This window comes from Bufo gargarizans, chromosome 2, assembly GCF_014858855.1.
Source record: "Bufo gargarizans isolate SCDJY-AF-19 chromosome 2, ASM1485885v1, whole genome shotgun sequence".
In the NCBI taxonomy this organism is placed as follows: Eukaryota; Metazoa; Chordata; class Amphibia; order Anura; family Bufonidae; genus Bufo; species Bufo gargarizans.
The window spans coordinates 462893803-462906204 of NC_058081.1; the positions used below are offsets into that span (position 1 = coordinate 462893803).

The 12402-nt window shown below is 42.4% G+C and overlaps 1 protein-coding gene across 4 annotated transcripts in view; it reads right to left on the reverse strand.

The window, feature by feature from the left end:
- GABRG2 (gamma-aminobutyric acid type A receptor subunit gamma2) overlaps positions 1 to 12402 on the reverse strand; it is a 259789-nt gene that overhangs the window by 9740 nt on the left and 237647 nt on the right. For 2 of the 4 annotated variants that reach the window (XM_044277832.1, XM_044277831.1), the window contains one exon: positions 10202 to 10225. The exons of the other annotated variants lie outside the window; for them this stretch is intronic. In XM_044277832.1, the coding sequence (XP_044133767.1) occupies positions 10202 to 10225 (24 nt within the window). The remainder of the gene's footprint in view (positions 1 to 10201; positions 10226 to 12402) is intronic. 4 annotated transcript variants of the gene reach the window in all.

Sequence of the window (12402 nt, forward strand, 5' to 3'; positions counted from 1 at the left end):
GAATACCACCTCAGCAAGTCTCTGATGATGACGAAACACAGGTGCCAACTGCTGCGTCTTTCTGCAGTGTGCACACTGAACAGGAGGCCAGGGATCAAGACTGGGTGGAAGACGATGCAGGGGACGATGAGGTCCTAGACCCCACATGGAATGAAGGTCGTGCCACTGACTTTCACAGTTCGGAGGAAGAGGCAGTGGTGAGACCGAGCCAACAGCGTAGCAAAGGAGGGAGCAGTGGGCAAAAGCAGAACACCTGCCGCCAAGAGACTCCGCCTGCTACTGACCACCGCCATCTGGGACCGAGCACCCCAAAGGCAGCTTCAAGGAGTTCCCTGGCATGGCACTTCTTCAAACAATGTGCTGACGACAAGACCCGAGTGGTTTGCATGCTGTGCCATTAGAGCCTGAAGCGAGGCATTAACGTTCTGAACCTGAGCACAACCTGCATGACCAGGCACCTGCATGCAAAGCATGAACTGCACTGGAGTAAACACCTTAAAAACAAGGAAGTCACTCAGGCTCCCCCTGCTACCTCTTCTGCTGCTGCCGCCTCGGCCTCTTCTGCTGCTGCCTCGGCCTCTTCCTCCGCCTCTGGAGGAACGTTGGCACCTGCCGCCCAGCAAACAGGGGATGTACCACCAACACCACCACCTCCGTCACCAAGCATCTCAACCATGTCACACGGCAGCGTTCAGCTCTCCATCTCACAAACATTTGAGAGAAAGCGTAAATTCCCAACTATCCACCCTTGATCCCTGGCCCTGAATGCCAGCATTTATAAACTACTGGCCTATGAAATGCTGTCATTTAGGCTGGTGGACACAGACAGCTTCAAACAGCACATGTCGCTTGCTGTCCCACAGTATGTTGTTCCTAGCCGGCACTACTTCTCCAAGAGAGCCGTGCCTTCCCTGCATAACCAAGTATCCGATAAAATCAAGTGTGCACTGCGCAACGCCATCTGTGGCAAGGTCCACCTAACCACAGATACGTGGACCAGTAAGCACGGCCAGGGACGCTATATCTCCCTAACTGCACACTGGGTAAATGTAGTGGCAGCTGGGCACCAGGCGGAGAGCTGTTTGGCGCACGTCCTTCCGCCGCCAAGGATCGCAGGACAACATTTTTTGCCTCCTGTTGCCACCTCCTCCTACTCAGTTTCCTCCTCCTCTTCTTCTACCTGCTCATCCAGTCAGCCACACACCTTCACCACCAACTTCAGCACAGCCCGGGGTAAACGTCAGCAGGCCATTCTGAAACTCATATGTTTGGGGGACAGGCCCCACACCGCAGAGGAGTTGTGGCGTGGTATAGAACAACAGACCGACGAGTGGTTGCTGCCGGTGAGCCTCAAGCCCGGCCTGGTGGTGTGTGATAATGGGCGAAATCTCGTTGCAGCTCTGGGACTAGCCGGTTTGACGCACATCCCTTGCCTGGCGCATATGCTGAATTTGGTGGTGCAGAAGTTCATTCACAACTACCCCGACATGTCAGAGCTGCTGCATAAAGTGCGGGCCGTCTGTTCGCGCTTCCGGCGTTCCCATCCTGCCGCTGCTCGCCTGTCTGTGCTACAGCGTAAGTTCGGCCTTCCCGCTCACCGCCTCATATGCGACGTGCCCACCAGGTGGAACTCCACCTTGCACATGCTGGACAGACTGTGCGAGCAGCAGCAGGCCATAGTGGAGTTTCAGCTGCAGCACGCACGGGTCAGTCGCACTACGGAACAGCACCACTTCACCACCAATGACTGGGCCTCCATGCGAGACCTGTGTGCCCTGTTGCGCTGTTTCGAGTCCTCCACCAACATGGCCAGTGGCGATGACGCCGTTATTAGCGTTACAATACCACTTCTATGTGTCCTTGAGAAAACACTTAGGGCGATGATGGAAGAGGAGGTGGCCCAGGAGGAGGAGGAAGAGGGGTAATTTTTAGCACTTTCAGGCCAGTCTCTTCGAAGTGACTCAGAGGGAGGTTTTTTGCAACAGCAGAGGCCAGGTACAAATGTGGCCAGCCAGGGCCCACTACTGGAGGACGAGGAGGACGAGGATGAGGAGGAGGTGGAGGAGGATGAGGATGAAGCATGGTCACAGCGGGGTGGCACCCAACGCGGCTCGGGCCCATCACTGGTGCGTGGCTGGGGGGAAAGGCAGGACGATGACGATACGCCTCCCACAGAGGACAGCTTGTCCTTACCCCTGGGCAGCCTGGCACACATGAGCGACTACATCCTGCAGTGCCTGCACAACAACAGCAGAGTTGCCCACATTTTAACGTGTGCGGACTACTGGGTTGCCACCCTGCTGGATCCACGGTACAAAGACAATGTGCCCACCTTACTTCCTGCACTGGAGTGTGATAGGAAGATGCGCGAGTAGAAGCGCACGTTGGTAGACGCGCTACTGAGAGCATTCCCAAATGTCACAGGGGAACAAGTGGAAGCCCAAGGCCAAGGTAGAGGAGGAGCAAGAGGTCGCCAAGGCAGCTGTGTCACGGCCAGCTCCTCTGAGGGCTGGGTTAGCATGGCAGAGATTTGGAAAACTTTTGTCAACACGCCACAGCTAACTGCACCACCACCTGATACGCAACGTGTTAGCAGGAGGCAACATTTCACTAACATGGTGGAACAGTATGTGTGCACACCCCCCCACGTACTGAGTGATGGTTCGGCCCCATTCAACTTCTGGGTCTCTAAATTGTCCACGTGGCCAGAGCTAGCCTTTTATGCCTTGGAGGTGCTGGCCTGCCCGGCGGCCAGCGTTTTGTCTGAACGTGTATTCAGCACGGCAGGGGGCGTCATTACAGACAAACGCAGCCGCCTGTCTACAGCCAATGTGGACAAGCTGACGTTCATAAAAATGAACCAGGCATGGATCCCACAGGACCTGTCCATCCCTTGTGGAGATTAGACATTAACTACCTCCCCTTAACCATGTATTATTGTACTCCAGGGCACTTCCTCATTCAATCCTATTTTTATTTTCATTTTACCATTATATTGCGAGGCTACCCAAAGTTGAATGAACCTCTCCTCTGTCTGGGTGCCGGGGCCTAAATATATGCCAATAGACTGTTCCAATGTTGGGTGACGTGAAGCCTGATTCTCTGCTATGACATGCAGACTAATTCTCTGCTGACATGAAGCCAGATTTTCTGTTACGGGACCTCTCTCCTCTGCCTGGGTGCTGGGCCTAAATATATGACAATGGACTGTTGCAGTGGTGGCTGACGTGAAGCCTGATTCTCTGCTATGACATGCAGACTGATTCTCTGCTGACATGAAGCCAGATTCTCTGTTACGGGACCTCTCTCCTCTGCCTGGGTGCTGGGCCTAAGTATATGACAATGGACTGTTACAGTGGTGGCTGACGTGAAGCCTGATTCTCTGCTATGACATGCAGACTGATTCTCTGCTGACATGAAGCCAGATTCTCTGTTACGGGACCTCTCTCCTCTGCCTGGTTGCCTGGGCCTAAATATATGCCAATGGACTGTTGCAGTGATGGCTGACGTGAAGCCTGATTCTCTGCTATGGGACTTCTCTCCAATTGATATTGGTTAATTTTTATTTATTTTATTTTTATTTTTATTTATTTCCCTATCCACATTTGTTTGCAGGGGATTTACCTACATGTTGCTTCCTTTTGCATTTCCGGGAAGTTCGGCCGAACTTCTCGAACCCAAACATCCAGGTGTCCGCTCAACTCTAGTTCCTTTCCTTCTCCATACTTTTCTCTTCCCATCACTCTGGTACAAGTTGATCTTGGTCTCATCTGTCCATAGGATGTTGTTCCAGAACTGTGGCAGCTTTTTTAGATATTTTTTGGCAAACTCTAATCTGGCCTTCCTGTTTTTGAGGCTCACCAATGGTTTACATAATGTGGTGAACCCTCTGTATTCACTCTGGTAAAGTCTTCTCTTGATTGTTGACTTTGACACACATACACCTAACTCCTGGAGAGTGTTCTTGGTCTGGCCAACTGTTGTGAAGGGTGTTTTCTTCACCAGGGAAATAATTCTTCGGTCATCCACTACAGCTGTTTTCCGTGGTCTTCCAGGTCTTTTGGTGTTGCTGAGCTCACTTCCTTTTAAGAATGTTCCATACAGTTGTTTTGGCCACGCCTAATGTTTTTGCTATCTCTCTGATGGGTTTGTTTAGTTTTCTTTAGCCTAATAATGGCTTGCTTCACTGATAGTGACAGCTCTTTGGATCTCATCTTGAGAGTTGACAGCAACAGATTCCAAATGCAAATAGCATACTTGAAATGAACTCTGGACCTTTTATCTGCTCATTGTAATTGGTATAATGAGGGAATAACACACACCTGGCCATGTAACAGCTTAACAGCTGAGAAGCCAATTGTCCCATTACTTTTGGACCCGTAACAAGTGGGAGGCACATATGCAAACTGTTGTAATTCATACACCGTTCACCTGATTTGGATGTAAATACCCTGAAATTAAAACTGACAGTCTGCAGTTAAAGCACATCTTGTTTGTTTCATTTCAAATCCATTGTGGTGGTGTATAGAGCCAAAAATGTTAGAATTGTGTCAATGTCCCAATATTTATGGACCTGACTGTATATATATATATATATATATATATATATATACAGTACAGACCAAAAGTTTGGACACACCTTCTCATTCTAAGGGTTTCTTTATTTTCATGACTATGAAAATTGTAGATTCACACTTAAGGCATCACAACTATGAATTAACATATGTGGAATTATATGCATAACAAAAAAGTGTGAAACATCTGAAAATATTTCATATTCTAGGTTCTTCAAAGTAGCCACCTTTTGCTTTGATTACTGCTTTGCACACTCTTGGCATTCTCTTGATGAGCTTCAAGAGGTAGTCACCTGAAATGGTTTTCACTTCACATGTGTGCCTTGTCAGGTTTAATAAGTGGGATTTCTTGCCATATAAATGGGGTTGGGACCATCAGTTGCGTTTTGGAGAAGTCAGGTGGATACACAGCTGATAGTCCTACTGAATAGACTGTTAGAATTTGTATTATGGCAAGAAAAAAACAACTAAGTAAAGAAAAACCAGTGGCCATCATTACTTTAAGAAAACTTTGAAAGTGTCCCCAAGTGCAGTCACAAAAAACATCAAGCGCTACAAAGAAACTGGCTCACATGCGGACTGCCCCAGGAAAGGAAGGCCAAGAGTCACCTCTGCTGTGGAGGATAAGTTCATCCGAGTCACAAGCCTCAGAAATCGCAGGTTAACAGCAGCTCAGATTAGAGACCAGGTCAATGCCACACAGAGTTCTAGCAGCAGACACATCTCTAGAACAACTGTTAAGAGGAGACTGTGTGAATCAGGCCTTCATGGTAGAATATCTGCTAGGAAACCACTGCTGAGGACAGGCAACAAGCAGAAGACACTTGTTTGGGCTAAAGAACACAAGTAATGGACATTAGACCAGTGGAAATCTGTGCTTTGGTCTGATGAGTTCAAATTTGAGATCTTTGGTTCCAACCACCGTGTCTTTGTGCGATGCAATTAGGGTGAACGGATGGACTCTACATGCCTGGTTCCCACCGTGAAGCATGGAGGAGGAGGTGTGATGGTGTGGGGGTGCTTTGCTGGTGACACTGTTGGGGACCCTGGGACATTTACATGTTCTACATCTAATGTTGTTTATCTGATTCTCTGCACTAAATGTCCTGTTAGAGGCCTCTAGGCTGTAGAAACAGGACAGAGACTGAATGCAAGGATGAGGTCCCACCGCAACACAATTAAAGAGAAGAAGCTACACTTTCCTGTGGCTAAGCATTTCTGTAGCCCAGGACACAATGTAGAACACATGAAAGTTCTCATATTAAAAGGTAACTTCAAATCCCAAAAAGCTAAAAGAATTTGGGAATACAAATTTATAACACTGCTTGACACTTTGAATACTGGACTGAATTTGTCCCCAGGATTTATGACGCACTACAAGATCTAAAGAGTCTTCTATAGACATAGTCGGGGCACCAGGTCTATGAGATAACATCAATTTAGAGACCATTAAACTTTCACACCCCTTATCTGTAAGATAATTAAGGACTCATGCTCAAGATCTTTAATATGTTGTTCTGTTTTTTTTCAAATGTCCATTCATTCCCCCCATGCCTCTGTTCTTATTGTATATATATTGCTGTTTCTTCATATATTCTTGTAGTATGCGTGATAAAGAGACTGGTGATGCCTCGAAAGCTCGCTATGTAACATCATTACTTCTATTTTTGTTAGCCATTAAAAGGTATCAAACCTGCAATACTCTTATTTTGTTTCTTTTAATGAGAGCACTAAACTATTCAAAATTTAAGGCATACTGAACCAGCATGGCTACCACAGCATCTTGCAGCGACATGCTATTCCATCCGGTTTGCGTTTAGTTGGACCATCATTCATTTTTCAACAGGACAATGACCCCAAACACACCTCCAGGCTGTGTAAGGGCTATTTGACCATGAAGGAGAGTGATGGGGTACAGTGCCAGATGACCTGGCCTCCACAGTCGCCGGACCTGAACCCAATCAAGATGGTTTGGGGTGAGCTGGACCGCAGAGTGAAGGCAAAAGGGCCAACAAGTGCTAAGCATCTCTGGGAACTCCTTCAAGACTGTTGGAATACCATTTCAGGTGACTACCTCTTGAAGCTCATCAAGAGAATGCCAAGAGTGTGCAAAGCAGTAATCAAAGCAAAAGGTGGCTACTTTGAAGAACCTAGAATGACATATTTTCAGTTGTTTCACACTTTTTTGTTATGTATATAATTCCACATGTGTTTATTCATAGTTTTGATGCCTTCAGTGTGAATCTACAATTTTCATAGTCATGAAAATAAAGAAAACTCTTTGAATGAGAAGGTGTGTCCAAACTTTTGGTCTGTACTGTATATATATATATATATATATATATATATATATTTATATATATATATATATATATATATATATATATATATATATATGGTATCGCTCTAATCATACTGTCCCAGAAAATAAAGATATTATGTTATTCATACAGAAAAATGTAATTGTAAAATGTATAATGTAAAAAATAGTTAATAAAGGTTATTCAGAAAGTTTTGTGTACCCCAAAATGATACTATTAAAGACAACAATTTGTTCCATAAAATATAGGCCCTAATACAGTTACATAGATAGAAAAATAAATAAAAAATTATAGCTCTTGGAAGACAATAAAAAAATAAGAATAAATCTTGGTCAGTAAGGCCTAAAACAGGGGTATATATATATATATATATATATATATATATATATCTATCTATATATATATATACACATATATATTGGGGGGATATGCTATGGTAGTTAGGATAAGCAGGCACAGTACAGAGGCAAAATACAAGTTCGTAATTCAAATGTCAGTGTTTATTCACACATGATGCCAAAAACAAAACGTCTCTTTTGCAGTGTTGGTGTTACTTCACACCCAATGGTGAATATAACAAAAGTCACCTTGGTGGCGGTTCTGCCTCAGAAAGTTCAAATGTAGGCTTTAGACTGCCTGTTCCCCTGACACCCGGGTCTCCGCTCTCCAGCCCAGCACAGGCCTCAGATCCCAGCACACAGACCTCCTGAGCTCCACTGTCAGATAGAGGTAATCCTCTCCATATGGCAGTGCTGGCTGGTCTTATGCCTTGCAAAATCCGGCCTGGAACTTGGGGAGTAGTCACCCACCCAGCACTTTGACTACTCCCAGTAAGAACTGTCCCAGATCAGCTATTACAGCCATGCTAAATACTAAGGTGTCAAACAGCAACTGCTGCTGACACATAATAACCGGTTCTTACTCCACCGAGGCCAGGAACCTCGGTGACACGCACCGATCATTCACGATGATTCCTTGCACCTTATTAATATATGTATATATATAATGGCTGTACATGTCTTTGTATATGGACACATTCAGCTATATTCTATAGATAGATAGTAGATAGATTATTGGATGATAGATATACATAGATGAACAGGTTTTCCTACATTCTTGCATAAACCAGTGTTTGGTCTTCACTGGTACCATTCCAATTTTTTCAGTATATAACTTTGGCATTACATTAGCTACTTACCTGATTTTTTTACTTACACAAGCAAAAAAAATAAGAGTTAATTACATTAACACGATTACCTTTTGCTTATAGACTTAATACGTTTCAATCTTCTGATCAGCTTTACTCTCATTTACTCTCATAAACTTTTATAGAAAAACTTAATATTCAGCTTTTACATCTGCAGTGCATGCATTAGCTTTTTTTTTTCAAAATTCTATACAGAATTTTCATCAAACTTTGAACAGAAAAAATGGTGAGGACATTTCGGTCACTAAAATCACTTTTAGCTACAATAATTTAACTGTGAATATAAAAATGTATCCAAAACAAGTGGAGATAAAAATTTAAATGTAGTATATATCAGAACTTTCTTATTCAGCGATGTAACAGTGATGTACATACAGTTTTAGTAAACATAGTTACAATAATTGCAATTCAAACACAAAATATAATCAGTGCTGTATCAAACCATGTTGTAGATCACTACTGTAGCTCTACTTTTATTCTAGAAAAGTATGGGCGAATGCATTTTTCTTGCAATTTAATGCAATTAGGTAATACAATATTAAGGGCAATAATGGGCCCACTTGGTTCATGATATACAGTAGATAAGTAACTTAAAATCTATAATTTAAAGAATTCGCCCATACTTATTATGAGGCTAAGAATGAGTGCAGTGACCAAGGTGCTCTGCAAATGCCTATCATCTGCAATTCTGCCCTAAGGGCACCATCACAATGTTGATTTTCCAGCAGTGGATTTCTATGAGACATTTCTACTTTATGAGCTGCTTGGTAGCAATTTTTGATATAATAACTTTTTGCTCCGCTAAGAAATGAGCATTTTCAGATTACAAAATATAGTCAAAATACTGAATTCCATTCTCTGTAATAGATGAGGTGTTTATTGGCAGCACTTATTAATACAGGAATCATTTTAGCTGCCACTGATTAAATCATATTTTACAGTGACACTGCTGAAAAACCTATGGTACTACCCTAAATGAGAAAAATGTCATTAATGTTAAATTAATAATTTTAAGACATGAAAATGTTCTAAAGAATATACAAGGAAATTTCATAAACTGCTACTTCTAATAGAATTACTGTCTTTATCCAGAAATCCTATAATTAAAAACTAGCTGGACTTCAGGGTCCTAAGGGTTGCCATACAGCACATCAGCATATACTGCCAGGGATGCAATCAGAAACGTCTGGACTCATATAGCCAATGGACACAAATCCTCTCCTACTGGATTGGCAGGGTGTCTTACCACCAGCTTACAATGGAAAAGCAAGGATTCATGATAAGCAGCAGAGACTCTAATCCTAATCCTTTTCTCAAACTTCATCTCAACCCCCATCTGTATATATGGCAGGTTCAAAGCTTAAAGGACTGATGTTAATTCTATGCTCCTCCAAGCTTAATGGACTATTGTTAACCCCACCTCCTCATCAGACATACTAAGTAGTGTTCATGATGCAAATTCCTATTAACTGAAGCAGTGGAGCAGGTTCTTTTTTGGATTAAAATGCTGGGAACCAAAATGCAGTAATGAACATACTGCCCTGTTGGCGTTCTTAGATAGGGGTTATTATTAACAGCGGGTAAAATGCTGTTGAGTGTTCAAGGAAGCCACATGGAGTTTGAAATGCCCTGTATTCTTATGTTTTATTAGGGCCTTTCAATTGCTAAAGGAAGCCTGTCTGAAAATGCATTGAAAGAGTCACCATATGCAGTATATGATTCCTTAATATATTCCTGAACAGTTCTCCAAAGCTTTGGGTAAGCTGTAGGCGAGATTTAGCAAATGATAGACATAAGGTTTTACAGGTTTGCATCATTCATATAATGACACATTTCTGTGGTGCAACAGGAATGAGATGAGTTCTTTTAGTGCCGTAATAACAGATGATTACTATCAAATATTTTTCTAACAAGAGTGACGTTCCAGTAATGCTGCTGAATCAACTTTCAAAAACTAAAATGTATACAGTATTTTGCTAGAAAAAAATCCTGTCTGGATCTTGGGAAAAGCAAATAACTTGCAATAACAATCAGAATTTGGGCTCTTAGTTTAATTCAGCAGATACATGCAGTGAATGTCCATTCCAAAAACAGTATACCTTGAAGGAAAACATCCAGAGAAGCTTTTGTTGTATGGATAAGAAAAGAAAATCAGACTTTAGGAGAAAAAAAAATCATAAAAACCATAATGAAATAAAATAAAATAAATAAAGGTAGATATCAATAGATAAATATGGAATGCAAAGTTAGATAAATACAAATTAAATTTTGCACTAATAAAAATGTTGGCTATCAACATATAATCAATTGGGGTTTGATCTCAGTGTGTATTCCCCCCAAAATTATTTAACAGCTCAGTTTCTTACAACAATAATAAGAGTCCAATATTCAGGACCACATTTATTTTTAAAAAAATGCTTTCTGCTACAGATCTTTATATATGATCATAGCACATCTTCTTACATTTAATCATAGATTAAGGCTGGATTCCCACTTACAGTTTTTGAGCCAAACACAGTAGTAGATAAAAAAAAAAAATATAATAATCAAGGTTAAGTCTTTCCTTTCTCATTTTCTTTACTTTTGCACCCACGGCTTTCTCTTAAACACTATATAAAAAACTGAAAGTGCAATTCCAACCTAATCAGAGTTTTAAAGGGAATCTGTCACCAGTATTAGGCCTTATGCACACCATCGTACTTTTGGTCCCCATCCAATCCACATTTTTGGGGGATTGCAAATAGAATTATTCATTTCTATGGGTCCACAAATGCAGACAAGGAAGTCATTTGTGTGCTGTCCACATCTATGTGACCATTCCGCAAATGATAGAACATTTCCTATTCTTTTTGAGGAAACGAATAGGCAGTTCTAGTAGAAAAATTCAGAATCAGTTTTTGTGGCCAAACCACAGTGGTAATCATTCTTACCTGGTTCCCGCTGCTGAGTTCTAGCTCTATTGCTCTTCAGCCATTTCTGTAGCTCTGTGATGCTCTGGGATCAACATCCTGCTGACAGGCGCTATATGACCGCTGAAGCCAATTTGCGGGCAGCAGTGATGACTTGTCGCCCATGCGGCACGTGACCCACTGACATGACACATTGGTGACAGGTCACCGTTGTGGCCAGTGATTTACTGCAGCACCTGTTACCCGGATGGTGATGCCAGAGTATTATGAAGCTGCAGAGACAGCTGGAGAGCAATAGAGCTGGAACCCAGCAGAGGGAACCAGGTAAGTATGATTCCCACCGCAAGACCACACTCTGAGGTCTTTTTAAGTCCTGGATAATCACTTTAATGCAGGACGCTGGCTCATATTCTTTAATTGGCCCAATTGTTTTACTAAAATCCCAAATTTTCTTCATTTCTATCACATGTCAGAAGTGTCCACTTTATATAGTTAATATGTCAGCTACAGAACCCTAAACAATCCAATATTTTTCTGGAGACTTGTTAGTTTGTGAGTGGTAGAAGTCGCTTAAATACAATACACACAAAAACAATTGGATTGATAGACGTTCCTATAATACTTAGATAATCACAGCCTGATGAACGTTTAAAATAAAAAAACAAAGCTTTATTTAAAGTCTGTTTAAAAAGAGGGTGGGGAAACCCATATGTCACAATCTGTGACCATCAGGCAACTAATCTTAGAAATGTATACAGAGAGGGGAGCAAATATCTCTGCACATTAAGAAGATTAGGGTAAGACCCGACTTGCTAGCTGGAATAGCTATGTATCTGCAGGTCGGGATAAATGGACACTAAAGTCAGTGTGAATGGATGCACTATGTGTGTATCATCGGTGATCCTGTAGGATGTATATACACAGATAAGGTTGTGCCACCTGGTATATGTAACCAGGAATGTTCAATACATTAGATCGCACTGCCTCTGTCATATAACAGTCTCAAAGGACTTGCAGCCACTAACTGTAGTGCAGATGACAGATCAGTCTTTAATGTGTATTGCTGATGGTAAATACCTAGGTCACAGCCTTATATCCGCAGCCAGTATTGGCTAAATACAACCACTCAGAGCCAATTGATTAAGCTCCATTCACACACATAAAAGCCAGTATATTTTGGCTCATCCATCCATCACATGCATACTCCAAGGCTGACTAAAGGGTTAAATGCATCTAGTGCAGTCCTGCCTAAAGAGCTGTATCCTGATACAATGTATTAGCTCTACGCGTTTCCACGTGACCTGTTATTATCACGCATCTTCAGGAGCTTATTGTTTGCTAATGTCAAAACAGTAGAGCCGCACTGCGGTGTGCTATGGCTAATGGCGCTG